Raw genomic sequence first — 20,530 nt, 5'->3', positions numbered from 1 at the left:
AGAAGTTCATAACGATGCAGTGCCATAGTTTTTGACTGTCCCAACAGTTCATCGAAATTATGTTTGCGTGGTAAACGAACCATATAGCGTCCATCAGTTTGACGGGATACAGTGGAGGAGTAAAATTGCTCACATTGCTTCTCTTCTTGTGAATAGTTGATGCGATCCGACAACTCTTCCATTTTCAAAAACGCTCTATACTTTCTTCAAGGGTAACTAACGAAATTGCAGTAATACTACAGCGAGATTTCTGCCCATTCGGATGAACTGGGCTAAACTTCCCCGATACTAGCCATCCGAAGACACTGTCTATCAACGTTGGCAGATGTTTACCCAAATGTATTCGTCTGGTTGTGTTGAAGAACAAGAAAAAGTGTTCAATGCCCATCAGCAAATCTATTTCACCGGTTTTGTTGTATTCCGGGTCAACCAAGAAAACATCACGGGGTAGCTTCCAATCACGAGTTGATACATTGCAGACTGGAAGCTCTGCGACTATCATATGGAGGATCAAAAACTCTGCGTTGACTTCAAATTTTTCCCTTCTAGAACGAGTTATTGTACTTATGGATTCTCAGGATTGTTGGGGGTGTTTCCCAATTCCTTGGACGAGAATATATGTTCTCTTCCGTTCCAATCGCAGAATTTGCGCCATTCGTTCCATCATTAAATTTGGTTGAGACGCGCTATCTAACAGGGCTCGCGCAAGGTGTTCCTTTCCGTAGCGATCTGTAATTTTCACAACCGCGGTTAACATGAAAACGTTCTTCTGGGGTTGATTAGGATATTCGTTCATTATCGACTCGGTAGAAGTGGCAGCGGTGAAGACGGCGGATGAAGGACCTTCACCTGGGGGTGTAACGCTTACGTTTGATGAAACTCGGGCGGCTTGCGCGGATGCGGGAGCAGTTGATTCGTAGTGGGAATGACCGTCATTGTCAACATACCCTGGATGGAGGAGCGAATGGTGACGTTTCTTGCAGGTTTTGCAACTGTACTTCGATGGGCAATTCCTAGCATAATGATCACTTCGAAAGCAGTTCATGCATAGTCGTTTTAGCGTGACAAGGTTTATCCTTTCTGTCAGAGGAAGCCTTTCAAATTTGAAACATTTGAACAATGGATGGCGTTGCTCACATGCGTAACACCTAGTGGAGGTATCCACAGCAGCACTGGGAGATGGTCTAGGATTGAAAGACCTTCGAGTTGTTGAAACATTTGTGGTCGTGACGTAAGAAGTTGGTGAGTGGGTGTGATTCACGGAGATGGAATCCAAAACGCGGATACGGCGCTGTAAAAACTCAACGAGAGCGTTGTACGTAGGCTCCTCAATAGTGGATGCATAGTGATCCCATGCTTTCAGAGATTCGTCCGGTAGTAGAATACACAGTAAATGTTCCAAGATTGTGATCCAGGGATCCACTGGTTCGCCAATTTGTCTCAATATTTTTGAATGCCGTTCGAAGTCATCGACAATTCCGTGTAAGGACGCTGAAGTTTCTTTCTTGACACGTGGAACTTCCATCATTACTTGCAAATGCCGTTTTTTCAACAGGTACTCGTTAGCATACCCATTGACTAAAGCTTGCCAGGCTAACGGATAATTCACAGCACTAATTCCGATTGATTCTATGAGTTACCCTGCCGCACCTTTCACTGCTGCGCGGAGGTAGTGAAATTTTTGTACATCCGGTACGTCCGGATTGGAGTGGATTAGCGCCAAAAACGTATCGTGGAACGCTAACCACTGTTTAAAATCTCCGTCAAACTCTGGTAAAGCGACAGTTGGAAGCTTAAGACCCTTTAGACTAGAGGAAACCATAGCATGCGAAGTTTGAGGGATGTTTTCATTGGGAAGAAAAGGAGAAAGCTTAGAGAGCAGACCATCCTTTATTCGAAAGCATTTGTTTTCATACGAGGTACGGTGACATGCGCTTTGATTCATACCTTCTTCACTCGTTATTTCACATTCCAAACCAGCCTGAACGCTTTCTAATTCATGCCAAATTGTATCTAAATTTTCGTACTTGTAGCATAATCCTGTCCCTGTTGTCATCGAAACTTTCCAAAATTTGTTCCGCACGATCCAGCGAAGCCATAAGCGTAGTCCGTCGTACCGTCAATCGGTGTAGCCTCTGCTCGTGCTCCATCCCTTCGATGATCGTTGGGTTGATCCAGTCGAAGCGAAAAACGTCGATTATTAGAGCGTCCGGATTCTTTTCAAAGGCAATGTAATGCCTTGTATGATTATGTTCGTCCAAAACGTCGAAAATTCCGGTCGTCCTTCACTATTCAGGACCTGTAGGACCGATGTATTGTTCGGAATCAATGGCGCTTGTTCAACAACAATGGTGTATTATTCTGCAGCAATGGCGTATTGTTCGATAACAATGGAGTATTATTCAGCAACAATGGCGTATTGTCTGACCACAATAGCTCACAGTTTGGAAGACGAGTCTCAAAACCTGCTCTGGAATCCGTGATCGTTGGCGAGAATCCTGGTCACGGCACCATTTGTTGTGACCGTTCTCAACCCAGCACCAGAGAAAGCGATAACAACCGCAGGAATAGCAGCAGCAATCCACCGACAGCAGGACAGCAACGGGAATCAATCAGCAGTGGTAACAGCAACAACAATCAACCAGCAGCAGGAACAGCAATCCGAGACCACGTGTCACTGGTACTAACGCGCTCGGCCAAGCTACCCTTGCGGAGCAATTGGCGGATACACCTACGGTGAATTGCAGACCAACACGGTTCGAGCGGGATTTTGCCTTTCCCTTCACTTTTCCTCCTTTGTCATGTCCAGACATGGCTGCTTGTGTTGGTTTGTTGATGTGTTGTGATGCGAAACGATGTAGTGTATGGTTTGGATGAGAATGATCGTTACGGTAGCGGAGCGGGGATTTTTAAGTTGACTGGCTGGCTCGAGAATTACGCATTTGTGAGACTGCGACCAATGTTTCGTTCTTATTTTTTCTTTTTCCTTTCCAATCGTGCTTCATTGTATTTCGCTGCTGCTCTGCTTGCCCGTTTTGGTTGGTACGATTTGAGGAGCACAAAATGGACCAATCAAAAATGGGCACATAGTGCATTTGGACAATGCTTGATATTTCACAATTATTCAATTGTTTATCTCAAGAAAAATGAAATGTTATTCGTTATGATAGATGCGTAGATATATTTCCTATCAATTGATGCAAAAACCTTTGCGATCTATTGAGAAATGCTCGAGTTATAAGCGTTCCAAATCTTGCATTTTTTTCCTACATGTTCAGTGCCTACATTTTCATTTCACCCTCTATTTCCTGCGGTTAGACGTAGTCCTACGTCACAAAAAAAAATCAGATACTTCAGAATAGATTGTGAAACTGATCTTTAATCTTCCATTCCTATATCCGACAGTTGCGCTCTATACTAGCTTACACCACAGAATTATTCCTATTTTAGGATTGTGTGATACTCAAACAGTTATGTTTGTACACAACACTGTACACAATAGTGCTTTTCATCATAACATAAATAATAATAAAAATCTCCCGACCCGAGTGAACCTTCCGAATACGAGAAACGCGAATGAGTTAACGAGAAGTAGAGCATATATAAATTTAGGTTTCAAGCGCATTATGAGCTACGGTCCATTTAAACTTAACTTATTTCCCAATGACAATATCTTTAAAAGTAAGATGCATCATCATATAATCTGGAACGTAAATGAATATATTATTTGAATGTATGAACCAATTTAGACTTCTATCATTTCGATTTTTTATTGTTAAATTTGTAAATTTTTCGGTTTATTTTATTTCATTTATTCATTTATTTGTATTCTTCTATTGTAAAAATATTTTTCCAAAGCCATCAATGATATCACTGTTTTTGTTTAATTTTTTGTTTTTGTTATTCTATTCTGAGCGAATCCCTTTAAAGGAACTAAGTTACACTGGGATTCCACTCAGTTAATAGTTATTAGTTTGACCGCCGCGTTTCTTCTTTTTCTTTAAATTGTTTTTCTTCTAAATTTATGTTAGTAAGTGTACACTATCAGAGGGCTCCTTATGAGCCTTTTGGTGTGGGGGTCAGTGGAGGGTAACAAAAAGGTAATGGAATGGCATGCCGAGAATAACGTGATGGTCCCAACACCCCAGAGCTCCGCCCCAGAGAAAGATATTCGGCCATCGTCAAACGAAACTTGAAGATGATGCAAAAATAGTTAAAAAGCGAAAATCAGTCAAAAAGAACTGGCGTTCTGCGGCGAACAAAGACGACGAGGTCACTATATAAAATTTTGTGTGTGTTACTTCTCTTACTTGGACGTCACTTTGAGTACCGAAGAATGAAAGTCAAAGTAAAGGATTTTTTTTAGAAATTTGTGACTTCACGATAGACTGTTATTTAAAAAAATGGTGGGCTGGTATAAATCCGACCAATACGTTTTTAGATTGTTGCTATATTGATATGATACCGTTTTGGATCCTTTTTGTTGGCTTTACTGAAAATTCGACAGGTAGCGTCATTTCTGAGATCCATTGGATTTCGGCTTAGGACCACCATTTTCGATCATGTCACTTTTACTAAACATATGAGCAACACCAACCAGAAGAATACAAAGTAAAAGTAACGGGTGTTAAATAAAAAATGAGAATTTTTTCAATACCTTTCAGTAACTCAAAAAAAGAGCGTAAAATTTTCGTTCTCCAAGAAAATTGCTCTTTGGGCTCCCTAGAAACAGTAGGCGTGTTTGGTTTTGCTAGTTTGAATTTAGTCAAAGCAAAGATGGCATCGAAACAGCATGTGCTCCGCGAACGCATTGTACGGTTCTACGAAACGCATTTCCAGCAAGGAAATAAGTTCACGGTGGCACATTTTAAGGAAGAAAATGTACCTGTCAGTACTGTATATCTTATCCTGGGTTCTCTGAACGTAGAGCGGAAGGTCGGAAGTGGTCGTCCGGTGACGATAATGACTAAGCAGAAGAAGACATCGTTAAAGAAGCTGTTTGACAACAAGGACGCAACCAGTCTGCGTGACGTCGGTCGGAAATATGGCTGCCCCACGTATTGATCCATCGGACCCTCAAGATGGAAGGAATCGTCTGCAGGAAGAAGACGAGGTCGCCGGAGTACACGGAGGAGCAGATTGAGACGGTTAAATCACAGTGTCGGTGGATGACCAAAAAATACCGCGGGACGTCTTTCGTTCTGGACGACGAAAGCTGTTTTCCGCTGTCAAAACGCATATTCCAGGAAATGATAATTACTACTCCAGCGACAAGTCATCCACGCCGCCTGAAGTGAAATACAAGTTCAAGCACAAGTTTGAAAAAAAGGTTATGTTGTACATCGCCATTTCCGACGGGGCATTTCAAAGCCTTGGTTTAAGCCGAGCGGTCTGGCAATCAACCAACAAATCTATCGAGAAAAGTGCCTCGATAAAATCCTGCTGCCGTTCCTGAACGAGCATCACGCGGATGGGAAGTACGTCTTCTGGCCGGACAAGGCGTCTTCCCATTACGCCAAGAAGACGCTGGCGTATCTTGAGGAAAAAAGATACCGTTCGTACCGATAGATCGTAACCCAACAAACTTGCCCCAGTGCCGCTCACTCAGTGCCCTAGTGTATAAAAACAATTGGAGGGCCAAGGACACGAAGCAACCGACTACAAGAATCCGGAATTGTATCCGGAAAATGGACGTAAGTGCCGTACAACGTTCTTGTGAGAGCATCGCGACAAAGTTGCGTCGAACAGCAGACCACGGCCCTTACTCAAACATTCACTGACATTTTTTTGAAGAAAATACATTATGTTATTAATAAAAAATACTGAAATCGATGAAAAATTTTTTTTTTTATATGTGATTGAAAAAATTCTCATTTTTTATTTAACACCCGTTATTGACTATACATTTCGATGCTGAAATCAACCGAAAATAACTTTTGATGTTTAGGTATTTGATGGCCAGTACAACTTAGGGGGTCGGTTTAGGACCACTTCCCATACACATATAATTTTCCGATGTACGCAATGGCACAAACAAAACTGAATTGTGTAATCCCAATGAAGCATATCGAAAACATGAATGCCAATGAAAATATAACAACACATCAGAAGCAATGGAAACAAACCTGGATTTTTCTTGTCCCAAATTGCAGGATCAAACGGAAATTCGCCAGCAAGATGTACGAAAGCTCTTGCTCATATCAGACTGCTTTGGACTTGAAGCGATCATCTTCACCCCTATTAACCCACCAAGTCAAATCAGAGGATTGCCTAGGATTGACACAATGCGCTACCGATTGGGGATCGTACCGATTCCATCAGTCCACATTCGAGCAACTGAAGCAGAGCGTGGAAAAGGCCAAAGCAGCTCTGCAGGATAGAACTGTCTTTCTTGGCAGTTCCAGTGCATTTAGGTAAGTTTGCAGCATCTAACACGACCGAGATAAATGATTAATGGAAATATTATTTTTTCTATTCAGTGACATTTACTCCTCACCTCGGTTAACGGAATCGTTGGAGAATGTGATATCGCATAGTACTAACAATAACGCCGCGGACAGTGGCAACAACATTATAATAAGTGTAAGCACAAGTAACAGTATTAACAACGCCAGTAATAGTGCTAACGGCGGAAGTGGTGGCAGTGGAAGTAGTGCAGGTAGTGGCAGCAGTGGGTCGGGCAGTGGAATTAGTGTGATTAATGCAACCTCTCTGGTTACGCCGAGCAATTTGCTGGTCGGTAATAGTCTAACATCCCAGAGACATCGGAGTGATTTATTAGGGACAGGTAATTCGAGCCTCGTTTCGTCAACCCAATCACCAACTGCCACCTCGACGCCATCATCCGTTCTGTCCCAGAATCTTGAATCCACGTCGTTGGACGTCAAGCCAAGACACGGTAAGTTATGAACAACATAGCATAGACAAAATGTTACCTAGGAAAAAGGGCATGCCACAACGGCTGAATGGATTGAAATACGTGCAAAGCGAGGGGAAAAGGAATCCACCAATCGGAAAAGGATGATGCTGCCATGGTTACCGGGTTGTATTTATACGTTTGATAAATGCTCGTTTTTCGCAGACTCCTCCTCGTGATTTTACCACCCACGCAGAAGGGCAAGTCGGAAAGGGGAAGAAAGAAGCATAGCTTCTTTCTTCTCCTGGCAGAGGAAATCGGAGACTTGGTTGACTGAGATGGTGTTTGTGAGTCGTCGTTAAATGCATTATCCTTACACCGTGTTGAAAAAGGATACTGTGCGTGTGATTTGAAACAATTTTGTAGAAGTGGATGCTTCGTTAAAAGCGTTTTTGGGGAGGAAAGAATAATCTATCTCTGAAATTACGTTCGTAAACAAAATGATTTATATGAATCCATTTATCAGGAACCTTAATCATGATTTTTACTCATTACTATCAACGTTGATAAATTTCTTGTATTACTCTGTGACATGAGACATGTTGATTGACACGCATTTTGTTTTATTTTTTATTTTTCACGAAATCCAGCGAACTTCTTGAATACTCACGACTTTTCTTCGCCCGAAGGACATTGTACGAACACCCTAGAACATTATTAAAACTTTAAGCATTAACAATTTTCCGATAACATCAGCATCGATATCATGAGCCAAATTGTCCGCCTAATCGAAGCATGGATAAAGCATTAGCTGCCAAGAAAATGATGAACATCATCGTCAAAAGTGTTATGCTTTCACATTGCCAAAACCTCAACATCATCGTATCGAAATTAGTGAAAGTGGTGTTCTCACTCTCAATTTTATTCTCCATTTTACGTATCAGACAGTGTTCAACTCCCTCCAGCAAGGGGCAATATCTGGGAAAAGCGATCCATTTATCATTGTTAGTAGGGATGATTTATGGGCGAGACGGATTTTTGCTATCGCGCTAACGTCTTCTATATGTCTCCTTCCAACAAGTTCAATAACATAAATACGAGCGAAGACGGTTCCAGCATGCGATGATATGCGTTTATGGACGTTTATGGGGAATTATACACACAGTTACTGCAAACTATGTGTTGAGAGGATATCGATATGTGATTGAAATTATCGGAAAAATATAAGCAAAACCATTTAAGGTATCATTAAGATACCTTAAATGATAATTCTTATTTCAGTTATTTTACAAAGACAACATGCTACTCATAAATGCCCTAATGCTAAGTATTCTAAACCATTAATATTTTTACTACAAGCTTTAACAATATTTTACTACATACATAGTGCATTCAAAAAGTTCCGGGACTATTTTTTAAAACAAATAAAAAACGAGATACTCAAAAGATTATAGTGCACCCGTGGCCGAGTGGTTAGCGTCTCACATTATCATGCCGGGTGTTCGGGTTCGATTCCCGTTCTGGCCGTTCGTCAAAGAAATTTCCTTCGACTTGCACTGTGGTCACGCGTATTCACGAATTTGCCCCTCGGAATACATTCAAGGCGTGTTATTTGGCTTAAGAAATCTCAACTAAGTATTAACAAATGACGCTAGTTAATGCATACGTTGAGACAGCAAAAGTTCCACAGGGAACGTTAACGCCATCCAAGAAGAAGAATACTCAAAAGATTAGATATTAGTTTTCTTCATATAGTCTCCACACAAATTTTTGAACGTTCGTAGAGGGGTCGGAAGGCGCGTTTGAACTGCTCAGCCGGTATGGAGTTCATAATATGCGTCACATTTCGTTGAATGTCCTGAACATCGTTAAAGCGGCCCACTTTCATAGCGTTTTTCAGTTGCTCCAGCACCATTATTCCACATCTCATAACTACATCAATATATATTTGGCATCGCATGGGAACAACAACATTGACAATACTTGCACAAATCAAATATCATACTGCATGTTATTTAGTATCGTCTCAGTGGAATCGCACCTCTAGACATCGTTCGTACAACGAAAACCAAGCGCCAAACAAGCGTTCGCCATAGCATGCATACAGAGCCATACATTGGTGGCTTGAAACTACTAGGAATATAAACACTTCTCATCATTTTGTGCTATTCTCAAAAGAAACGCTGCTGGCCTCGAAAAAAGTTCCATTACTTTATCATGCTCAAGATAAGCGCAGCTGTCATCTTCAGTGGAGAAATTTTGCTATTGGCATGCGAAATCTAATCACAAAATTCCAGGACCACATTTACTTTCTTGGTGACTAAATAAGCGAAATTAACTCTTTGTGTTAATCTCAACCACCACGAAAACAGTAGCATTGCTTCATTATGATCAAGATTAGCGCGGATGCAATCCTAGTTGAAGGAAGTTCTACGACTGGCACGCGAACCCAAATAACTTATAACATTCCAGCACGACATTCAAGATATCCTTTCACACTCAAGATTGGTATTCCATAGATATTTTTTTAACGCAGATGCACTATTTTTACGTACGAGCAATTCCAAATGAAATCGACAAATGACAAAATATGAGTAATTTTGATTCGAATGAAAGTGTGTATTCCGTTTGGGTTAGAGGAAATATGAGTTTTCCACAGCAATTGGGAATTTTTTGACTCAAGCGTAACTTTTGAAAAGGGCGTATCGATTTGAGTAAGAGAAATCTTTGATAATTTATATCTCTTTTTTATTTATTTATAAAAACTATGAGTCGTACCGAAATAGTGTCTTAGAAAGAGTTCTAGATTATTGATGGTTGAATATGAAAAAAAAGTACACTGAGAAAAAAATAGTACTCTTTTTTATTTACAAAATAAAAATTCAATTTGCAATATCCAAAATACATATTTTTTAATTTTTTTTAATTTTTCAATACAAAATAGAAGTCATGCAGAAAATTTAAAAAATGGGCCCAAGATGGTAAAACTATTTTTGACGAACTTTGTGTAACATCGAAATTTTAGGAATTTTCGAAACTTTTAATTTTTGTATGCTAACAATCATTTTTAGCCACAAATTATGAATCATGATGTGATTTAAAACAAAAAAGGTTATTATCAATCTCCTTCTAAATGTAGCCATTCTCGAAATATTTAAAAAAATATTTCTAATTGCCTTTGTTGTTGTCTTTTTTATAGTAAATAATCCTTTTTAATATGTTTGTCGTGTTATACCGTCATGTTCATGAAATTTTATGAATTTGCTAACACACAAAAATTCGAAGTTCCGAAAATTCCTAAAAATTCGATGTTCCACAAATTTCGTCAAAAATAGTTTTACCATCTTGGGCCCATTTTTTAAATTTTCTACAAGACTTCTATTTTATATGAAAAAATTGAAAAAAATGTAAAAAATACATATTTTTTGATATCGCAAATTTGATTTTGTAAATAAAAAAAAGAGTACTCATTTTTCTTCTCAGTATATATTTTTTCAAATTAAGCCAACAATACTCTATAACTCTTTCTAACACACTATTTTGGTACGACTCATATTTTTTGAGATATAAATTATCAAAGATTTCTTTTACTAAAATCGATACTACCTTTTCAAAAGTTACACATGAGTCAAAAAATGAACCATAATGATTGTTACGAACCTTAGTTCTCGTGCGCTCCCATCTATATACCGACCTTGCCCAGCGATAATCGAAACAGATCGAAACTGTGTTTGTTTGTTTATGTCGTATTGTGATTGTATGCTGAGAAAATATTGTATAGATTGTGAAGATTATTGTTCAAAATCCTACGGTGAAGTTCGTTATCCATCAGATCTCTAGATAAAATAATCAAACGATTTAAAATTTGATCGTATATAATAAGATAGTTCAAATAATTCAAAACTGCGATAGTGCGAGATAGCGTATATGCCAGTATAACAGTTAGCGTAGGAGATATTACGATTCGCTAAGGTAATCACACATTCCTTATATTTATGAAGAAAACATTAATGTGGTGGTTACGTAAATAGCACAGGGTGATCATCTTGCTACGGTTGGCCGGAAGTTAGGGTACAAAAAAAAGGAGGACACTAAACGTGAGTTTTGAAAATCAGAAAAAATATATACAGATATAATGTATGCTTCATCCGTAGGATTTTAAAATTGCTTATTAAATAGAGCTATTACAAAAATGGAATTCGTTCTTCCTTCCCGAAACAACAATGATGTTTTCGGAAAAGTTGTTGGAAATTATAAGCAAATTCATAAAATTTCATGAACATGACGGTATAACACGACAAACATATTAAAAGGGATTATTTACTACAGAAAAAACAATAAATTAGAAATATTTTTTTTAATATCTCGAGAATGGTTGCATTTTGAAGGAGATTGATAATAACTTTTAAATAACATCAGGATTCATAATTTGTGATTAAAAATGACTGCTAACATACAAAAATTCGAAGCTTCGAAAAATCCTAAAAATTCGATGTTCCACAAAGTTCGTCAAAAATAGTTTTACCATCTTGGGCCCATTTTTTAAATTTTCTACATGACTTCTAATTTGAATGAAAAAATTTAAAAATATGTATTTTGGATATTGCAAATTGAATTTTTGTTTTGTAAATAAAAAAAAGAGTACTATTTTTTTCCTCAGTGTACATTTTTTTAATATTCAACCATCAATACTCTATAACTCTTTCTAAGACACTATTTCGGTACGACTCATAGTTTTTGAGATATAAATTATCAAAGATTCCTCTTACTAAAATCGATACGCCCTGTTCAAAAGTTACGCTCGAGTCAAAAAAATCCCAATTGCTGTGAAAAACTCATATTTCCTCCAACCCAAACGGAATACACACTTTCATTGGAATCAAAAATACAAGTTTTTAAAATCTGCAATTTCAGGACGATTCCATTCGGAATTGCTGGTACGGGTTATGAAGCACGCACATATGTACACAAATGTCCATATATCGATGACTTGAAGCAACTAAATATACACACACCTATCTCCGTTTTGCGCTCTTTTCAACAGAAGCCCTTTCTGATAATATTGCCAGTCTCGATTAGCTTTGCTTTCATCATTGGTGGAGAATGTTTTACTACGGACACGCGAAACCAAATCAAAGACAAAATTCCAGAACATTTGTTTTCATGGTGAGCCGACGATAGCCTGTCTAGTTTAAAGATTTCCCTCACAATTATGTAGTACAGAACCTTAATGGAATGGTGACCGGAATAAATCGCCACAGTAAACAACTGCAACAGAAACAACCGCTTAGAAAAAGTGTAGTAGGCTAGAAATATTTGGCGCGGGAAAAACATCATGTGCCTCACATTTCTATTATAAATTTATTCTCTTGTTCTCGTTTTTCGAAATTTATTCTGAGGACAATGTAATGGGGACGAAGTCCCCATTTGGCGAGGATAAGGAATCGAGGCGGCCCATGCCGCCAAGATGACGCAATCCGAGTCCACCGCCGACCCGCCGTCGGAAGCGGCGGTGTCTCGCACGCAAACCTGGGATCCACTGATTGCCCGGTTAGTTTGAAACATAGGATACGATCCTTTAGCAATGTCCGACCGAGCTCTAGCGAGCGTCGGACGGTATACGTCTGCCCGGGGCGTTACGTTTGCCTGGGGCGATACGTTTGCCCGGTTAATTCTTGTTTTGAAATACAATACCGCGCCACAATATTTATAGCCTACTACACATTTTATAAGCGGTGGTTTCTGTTGCAGTCGTTTTCTGTGGCGATTTATTCCGGGAACCTAATGGAATGGCGTCAGTGTCAGCGATTAAGTAATTTGGTCGCATCCACAGCTCAATCCGAAACGAAGTCATGTGATGATGCAAAACAAAGAAGAACAAACGATGTTCATTGATTTGAATACACGAGACTGAAAGTTTGCCTAATGATAATGATTTTGAATTATAGAAACATTAAACACCCACATCGCCTTGAGAAAGGCATTCAATCCCTCGCCATCCAGCTCTCCCAGCAACAATGTTGTCCAGTCGGTGTCCTCATTAAGAATTAAAGTTTGCCTCAGCGAGATCCTACGAAATCTTACGATTTCCCCTACGTTGCTCGTTATTGACAGCTCTGTTCGGGAAAGCACTCAAATGGACAGAACAAATGTATGGGGAAATGGGAATGCTTCCAATTTTCATCAATTTAAACCATATACAGACATGGGCAATTGTTTCAATGCATGAACTTCCTCCACTCGAAGAGTATAACTTTATATCGAGTTTGATTTACGAAAGCGCACTTCAAGCTCAAAAGAAACGTGTTCCTGCTACCACTTTCCGAAGTCGTCCTCCATCACTTTGGTGGGACAAGGAATGTTCAAAGGTCTACCTTGAAAAATCATCCGCTTTCAAAAAATTCAGGAAAACTGGATTAGTGGAATGGTTTCTGAAGTACCAAGCTCTAGAAGCCAAACTAAAAGGTTTGATTGAAGCAAAAAGCGTGGATATTGGCGGAAGTTCGTCAATGGTTTGTCAAGGGAGACCGCTATGAGCACTCTTTGGAATACGGCTAGGAAAATGCGTGGCTGGAACCATACAAACGAAAGTGAGGAATACTCTGACCGTTGGATTTTTAACTTTGCAAGGAAGGTTTGCCCCGACACCGTTCCTGCACAAAACGTCGTACGCGACATTCCACTTCAAAGCGATTATGAGAATTTTTCGATGGTGGAATTCTCAATTGCCCTGCTCTCATGTAACAATTCAGCTCCGGGGTCGGACAAGATTAAATTCAACTTGTTGAAGAATCTTCCCGACTTGGCAAAACAGCGTTTGCTGAACTTGTTCAACAAGTTTCTGGAGCTGAATATTGTCCCGCATGACTGGAGACAAGTGAGAGTGATAGCCATACGGAAACCCAACAAGCCGGCTTGCGATCACAACTCGTATAGGCCGATTACAATGTTATCCTGTATTCGTAAATTGTTAGAGAAAACGATTCTACTTCGTTTGGACAAGTGGGTCGAAACGAACAATTTGCTGTCAAATACGCAGTTTGGCTTCCGCCGAGGTAAAGGGACAAATGATTGTCTCGCGCTGCTATCTTCTGAAATCCAAATCGCATTTGCTCGCAAAGAACAAATGGCTTCCGTTTTCGCGATATCAAAGGGGCATTTGATTCAGTGGAAATTCTCTCAGATAAGCTTCATAATCGTGGACTTTCACCAATTCTTAACAATTTCCTGTACAATTTACTGTCAGAAAAACACATGATTTTCTCTCATGGCAGCTCGAAATCTTCTCATTACAGTTTTATGGGCCTACCACAAGGCTCTTGCATAAGCCCCCTCTTCACCTATCCGGCAAAACAATCCAACACTCTATGTTTTTCAAATACCTGGGAGTATATTTTGATTCTAAATGTACCTGGGGGAGACACATTGCGTATTTGAAACAGAAATGCCAGCAAAGAATCAATTTTCTCCAAACAATAACCGGAACATGGTGGGGTGCCCATCCAGGAGACCTCATTCAGTTGTACAAAACAACGATATTATCAGTGTTAGAATATGGCAGTTTTTGCTTCCGATCAGCTGCCAGGATTCATATTCTCAAGCTGGAGAGAATACAATATCGTTGCTTGCGTATAGCCATGGGGTTTTTGCATTCGACACATACGATGAGTCTCGAAGTTTTGGCAGGAGTACCCCCGCTTACTCTTCGGTTCACAGAATTATCCTACAGATTTCTCATCCGTTGCAAGATCATGAATCCATTGGTGATTGATAACTTCGAAAATCTACTCCAACTGATCCCTCAGTCAAGTTTTATGTCTTTATACCATGAGTACCTTACCCACGACGTGCACCCTTCACCAGGCATCCCCAACCAAGTTTGCTTCCCATACTTCTGCAATTCTTCTGTCATTTTTGATCGATCCATGCGACAAAAATCACCTACGCTCCGATTCTATTCCGCCGATATTTTCGGCAGAATATGGGAAAGTTAGATCTGATAAAATGTTCTTTACTGACGGTTCATTCATAAACGGGTCCACTGGCTTCGGCATCTTCAATGAAAATTCCAGTGCCTCTTTCAAACTCAAAGATCCTTGTTCCGTGTATGTCGCTGAACTGGGTGCGATATATTACGCATTAGGGATCATTGAAACATTGCCCACCGACCACTATTTTATTTTTTCAGACAGTCTCAGCTCAATAGAGGCAATCCGCTCAATGAAAGTTGATAAACGCTCATCTATTTCCTAACAAGAATAAGACAACTATTGAGTGTTTTGGTCGAAAAATTATTCAAGATTACCTTAGCATGGGTTCCCTCTCATTGCTCGATTCTGGGGAATGAGAAAGCGGACTCGCTAGCTAAGGTGGGCGCTTTAGAAGGCACACTTTTTGAAAGGCAAATTGCTTATAATGAATGTTTCCACATTCCTCGTCAGTATACGCTCGTAAGTTGGCAACGCATGTGGAGTGGTGATGAGTTCGGTCGTTGGTTGCACACGATTATCCCTAAGGTCTCGACGAGTGCATGGTTCAAGGGATTGAATGTAGGTCGTGATTTCATTCGCGTGATATCTCGGCTTATGTCCAATCACTACAACCTAAACGCGCATCTCTATCGCATTGGGCTCGCAGCAAAAAATCTTTGTGATTGTGGCGATGGCTACCACGATATCGAGCATATTGTCTGGTCGTGTATCCGGTTCCATGCTGCTCGCTCTCAGCTCTCTAGAGCACTGAGAGCACATGGCAGACAATCGGATATCCCCGTCCGGGATATCTTAGGTAGCCGGGATCCTGATCTTCTGCTTCATCTATACCTGTTCCTCAGAAACGCCGATGTCAACGTTTAATGATGTTTCCTTCGTTGTGTCCCCGTTTCATATCCCTCCTATCCGATCGATAAACTTTTACTTAGTCGCGGCAATACATACACACACTCTTTATAGATGCACGGGCCGAAGGTTGTGTAGTCCACTGATCATTCAACAAGAGCCAAAGGTTGTACCGCTCATGACAACTCTACACGAGCTGATGATTGCGCCGGCTAGTGACCATTCTATCCTGGATTCCTCGAGTCGAGAAAGACGCACCACGCTAGATATGGGGTACAGACTAGGGGGGCGTTGCTGATTAATGGTCAGCTGCATCCCAATAGGAAGTATCCCGTGTCGGGCACACGTACAGAGCATCGAAGACTGCGACATACCAATTATGAGAACACTTGTAATACTAACCTCGAGTCAACCGCGAGTAATCGGTTACATATTACTAACATAGTTGTAAGCAAACATTGTCAAAATATTGAACTCCCGGCCCCGTTAGGCTGACGCCATATGAGCCTTAATAAAATATATATTTGGGATAAAAAAAAATGGGATTATAATGTAATAATGCATATCAAACAATTATCAAAACAATCTGATTCGATTGGTATGCAAATCGTTAAAATCCGTTCGCAGCAAAAATAGTTATCAAAGTTAACTTTATTTCATAAAGACGTGATCTGTTTTCTGATTTGGCACCCTTAATGTAAGACGTAGCTCTACGCCAAAAGTCTGTAGGGGCGAGGTCCAGAGAATAGAGAGGATGGGTGATGACAGTCACCTTTCGTTTGGCTAGAAACTGCGCTACCAAAATTGCGGTGTGCGCGGGCCATTCTCCAGATCGGCAGTGGTTGGGCCGCACGCGCCGTATCCGGGCCAATAATCGTTCCAGGACACTTTTGCAGGAGACCGCATCCACTGTTTGCCCTGGAAGCACAAAATTTGATGGTGGCTTTCTGCTCCACAATTAAAATTATGACGCGACAAAAAATCACTGCGTTTCTCTTATCAGCCAAAACTAGCTAATGAATCGAAATATCGGTTCACGGTAGAAACGGAAGCTGGCTAGAAGTTGGCGGAAAGTAGTGCGTAGAATTACATTTTTATTCATATAGACTAATATCACTACTATAACGCTCTATTGTTTCAATCATTCAATGATTGATTTAGCAATAATATAAAAGGGTAATATTAATTGAATATTTCATATTCCCAAAGTATGTACAAAGTACAAAAGAAATTTGTTTGAGAAAACAAAATGAAGCAAATCACGTCTCCGTATCAAACTGAATATTAGACTGATAGATCGAGCGGATTACGATTATATCTATAATGCATTTTATGTATTGTATTGTATAACTGGAGCTCTATAGAAGAACGGATCAACCGTTTACAATCATTACTATGATTGCTTTAATTTTTTGCATGTCTTTGTAATGAAGAATGACAAAAAATTATAACTGATCCCAAAGAATTTCTACCCCATTTCTCACCAGATACCACAACCCAAACAATTATCGGAAATCTCAAACAAACACACTTCCCAATTAGTAACACTTTCGAGTGGACCATTCGCTACGCGCGCGCACTCTATTCAAAATCATAATCCCCGCTCTAATATTTCCCAGCAGCGAGGATCACAAAGGACGAAACATATAATCTCGATCCGAACCAACTCCGACCACTCCCAACCACTTGAAATGCGTTCCGGCTCTAATCGATAACGCGATTGGACTCGCCTCGCCTCAACCGTTCCGAGCATGAAGAGTTACTTGTTTACATGTTTGGTGGGAAAGTTGGGATTATCGATAATTTACCATTAGCAGAGCAAAGCTGAGCGACCCCTCGGTTACTTCCGCAAAAAAATGGCCATGAATTGCGAGTGCGCGCGCGTGTATCGATATAATGATACCAGAGTGACAATGATGATGTTCTCATAAATTGGCTGCATGCGTTCGGCGAAGGCTCATAAATTAAAGCTACTTTTTCACATCCTGTGGAAGTCATCCGAAAAGCGACCACCCCTTCCCTTCCCCCGCGGAACGAACATACGCAGTACACCAGGGGATGCCGGAAGACCGCTTCTCACGCAATGCTCGATGCCCTTTTCCCTGTCTGAAAAATGGTTCAAAGTTAGGGTCACGTCTAAATCGGGGATCGTAATGATGACGCGTGCTTCGAACAATAAGAACATTAATGCAGTGATTCTGGGTTCAGTTACTGTGTTTGTTTATCCTTGGATGGTATGAGCCTTGCTGCACTACCGTAACAAAGCTCGATATAATTGCTTAATGCGGTGCAGACCAGTTCGCTCTTGAAAAATTTTATGATAACAGCCAAGAAATACTCACATAAATAGTTCACTTTTCACATGTTATAAAATGTCAAAACAACATCACTTTAACGAATCCAATTTTCTTGAATTGCTGAATAAATAATCGCGAAAGTGATAGCCCATTGCTTTCGCTGTATTATTTGATCCTTCATTGAGGTTATGGATTATGCTACTCATTACTTTTCCAGTTGCCAGAAAAATGTTAATGTGCGCCCAATAATGATTATGCACAGAAGTAAGAGAGCAATAAATTCACATGTTCTGTTATTCAAATTAGGAGAATTGCCAAAATTTTAAAGTAGCAAACGAAAAATAATGCTTTTTTGTTCCAGCTAGTTCGGTCAAAGGAAAAGAAATCACAGAGGCAATCTTTTTTTTTCTCTCGGTAGAACAATGACAAGAAAGGAACATAATTTGAATAAAATATCTTTGCATGTTCACCATTCAATGGGTGGCATTTTTATTCGAGAGAAAATGCTATTTTTCTACCAGACATGAATAAAACCGAATACATAATAGAAGGTCATAGAAGAATAATAGCTCAATGCATATCAAAGCCAATTGAGCTCCGCTAAATCATTGTTTCTATTCAAACACAAAGAAAGAAATTGTGTGCTTTTCGTAAGACAGTTAATTCTAGTCGTGAACAGTTTTATTTTCTTCCGTACAGAGAAATGTTGTTCCGTATTTCTGTGTCTTCCAGTACATTGGAGACCCTTCTCAACGATCAGGCCATTTCACAGAAGCGAAGCCTCTCGTTGTTGGTGATAGAAAACATGTACATTCACGCCAATTAGACAATTTGATAGGCTACACCCTATTAATTACCACCCTCGTTTCTGTTTTGGTTATCTCTTCGTCTTGTGTGTGTGTGTATTGTGGGAGAACTTTTCCAACAGCGCCAGTATTCAAACATATCGTGTTTTTCTACGCAGGAAAGAAGTGAATGTGCGTTTTTATAGCCCTATGTTATCAATAAACACATCAGCGACCCATTAGCAGCCACGAATTGGTAGCGAAAGTTATAAAAAGGCAATCCCAATACTATGAGTTGGGACGCGAAAACGATGGCACAAGAAGGACCGGATCTGCACCATGAAAGCCAGCGTTGAATCTTGCCCTTTTTTTTCGTCGACCCCACTGACATGTAAAACGCGCTTTCGGCAATAAAATCGTTACCCTTCGAATGGTATGCTTCGACTGCTGCGGCGTATTGTTTGAATCGGATATAGACGATCAGAAGTACTATCTGGAATTGATTCGAATGTTATATAACTTGGTTGTGCGTTGTTCTGAATGTTCCATTGCGATCCTTGTATATTCGAATATTTCAAGAGTAGCTTCAACTGAAATCCCAATTCGATCTATGATTCGAAAGTTTCAATATATCGGTACACCTAACCGATAAGTTTCTTCGGTTTACAACAGATGGCGTAACTTGATTATTATTCCAGTGAATCAAATTTCCAGACATTCGTTGGAAAGCTACTGTCATTCGCGTTGACAGCGGAATGGTGTCGACATCTGTATACGACATTAGTTTGCATGAGGCCAACTATTCTCTATTAGGTTAGTCGCTTCTAAAACGGTTTTAAATTGCTAAAATTTGTATGAAATTTCTTTCTTGGCGTTATTTACCTACTAAAAGTACATTGTTCTGACCCTAATTTTAACAATTTTCTATGAATTTTCAGATATTCTCACCAAAACTTACCATTATAGTATGAAATTATCTTTAGACACAATTGATGATATTTTTTCACTACTTGCAAGCAAAAGTGATTTTCATTTACATAGAGTACTAATTTGATTTGGGAAAAATAATTTTTTCATTCATAATTTTCATTTCAAAAGTGTGTTCATTTCTTCTGCAAACCCATTTTGTCATGCCTACACCCCCATTCCATAATACGAAGCTCAATGCCGTCAACGCGGATTGTGCGTCTTGTTCAGTATATGTCAAAAAGTTGAAGCGTAAGTAACATAGTTTTTTGCCACTTCCAATATGACGAATTTCGTACCAACGAGAGAGTTTTTGCGGGGAGTGTTACTTCATTAGTTCAATATAAAGAAAAAAACTGCGGAAAGTCATCGCATTTTGGTGGAAGTTTATCGTGACCATGCTACAACTGAGCGAACGTGTCAGATGTGGTTTGCACGGTTTAAAAGTGGTAATTTTGACTTGGAAGACGAAGAACGTTCTAGACCGCCAAAAAAGTTTGAAGATGAAGAATTGAAGGCTTTACTCGATCAAGATCCGTCACAAACGCAACAAGAACTTGCAGATACACTTGGAGTAGCTCAGCAAACCATATCCGATCGTTTAAAAGCAGCTGGAATGATCCGAAAGATAGGACATTGAGTGCCGTATGAATTGATGCCAAGAGACGTTAAACGCCATGCGAACAACTGCTCCAACGGCATAAAAGAAAGAATTTTTTTGCATCGAATTGTTACTGGCGATGAAAAGTAGGTCCATTATGACAATCCTAAACGTCGAGCAACGTATGG

The 20,530-nt window shown here is 39.8% G+C and overlaps 1 protein-coding gene across 2 annotated transcripts in view; it reads left to right on the top strand.

The window, feature by feature from the left end:
• Window positions 1-20,530, top strand: part of LOC129764687 (DNA-binding protein D-ETS-3) — a 200,112-nt gene that overhangs the window by 42,321 nt on the left and 137,261 nt on the right. For both annotated transcript variants that reach the window (XM_055764039.1, XM_055764038.1), the window contains exons 2-3: window positions 6,153-6,413; window positions 6,480-6,898. In XM_055764039.1, coding sequence (XP_055620014.1) covers window positions 6,178-6,413; window positions 6,480-6,898 — 655 coding nt within the window. In that variant the 5' untranslated portion in view covers window positions 6,153-6,177. The remainder of the gene's footprint in view (window positions 1-6,152; window positions 6,414-6,479; window positions 6,899-20,530) is intronic.

This window comes from Toxorhynchites rutilus, chromosome 2, assembly GCF_029784135.1.
Source record: "Toxorhynchites rutilus septentrionalis strain SRP chromosome 2, ASM2978413v1, whole genome shotgun sequence".
NCBI classification, from domain to species: domain Eukaryota; kingdom Metazoa; phylum Arthropoda; class Insecta; order Diptera; family Culicidae; genus Toxorhynchites; species Toxorhynchites rutilus.
This window is presented reverse-complemented; position numbering and strand designations above follow the sequence as displayed.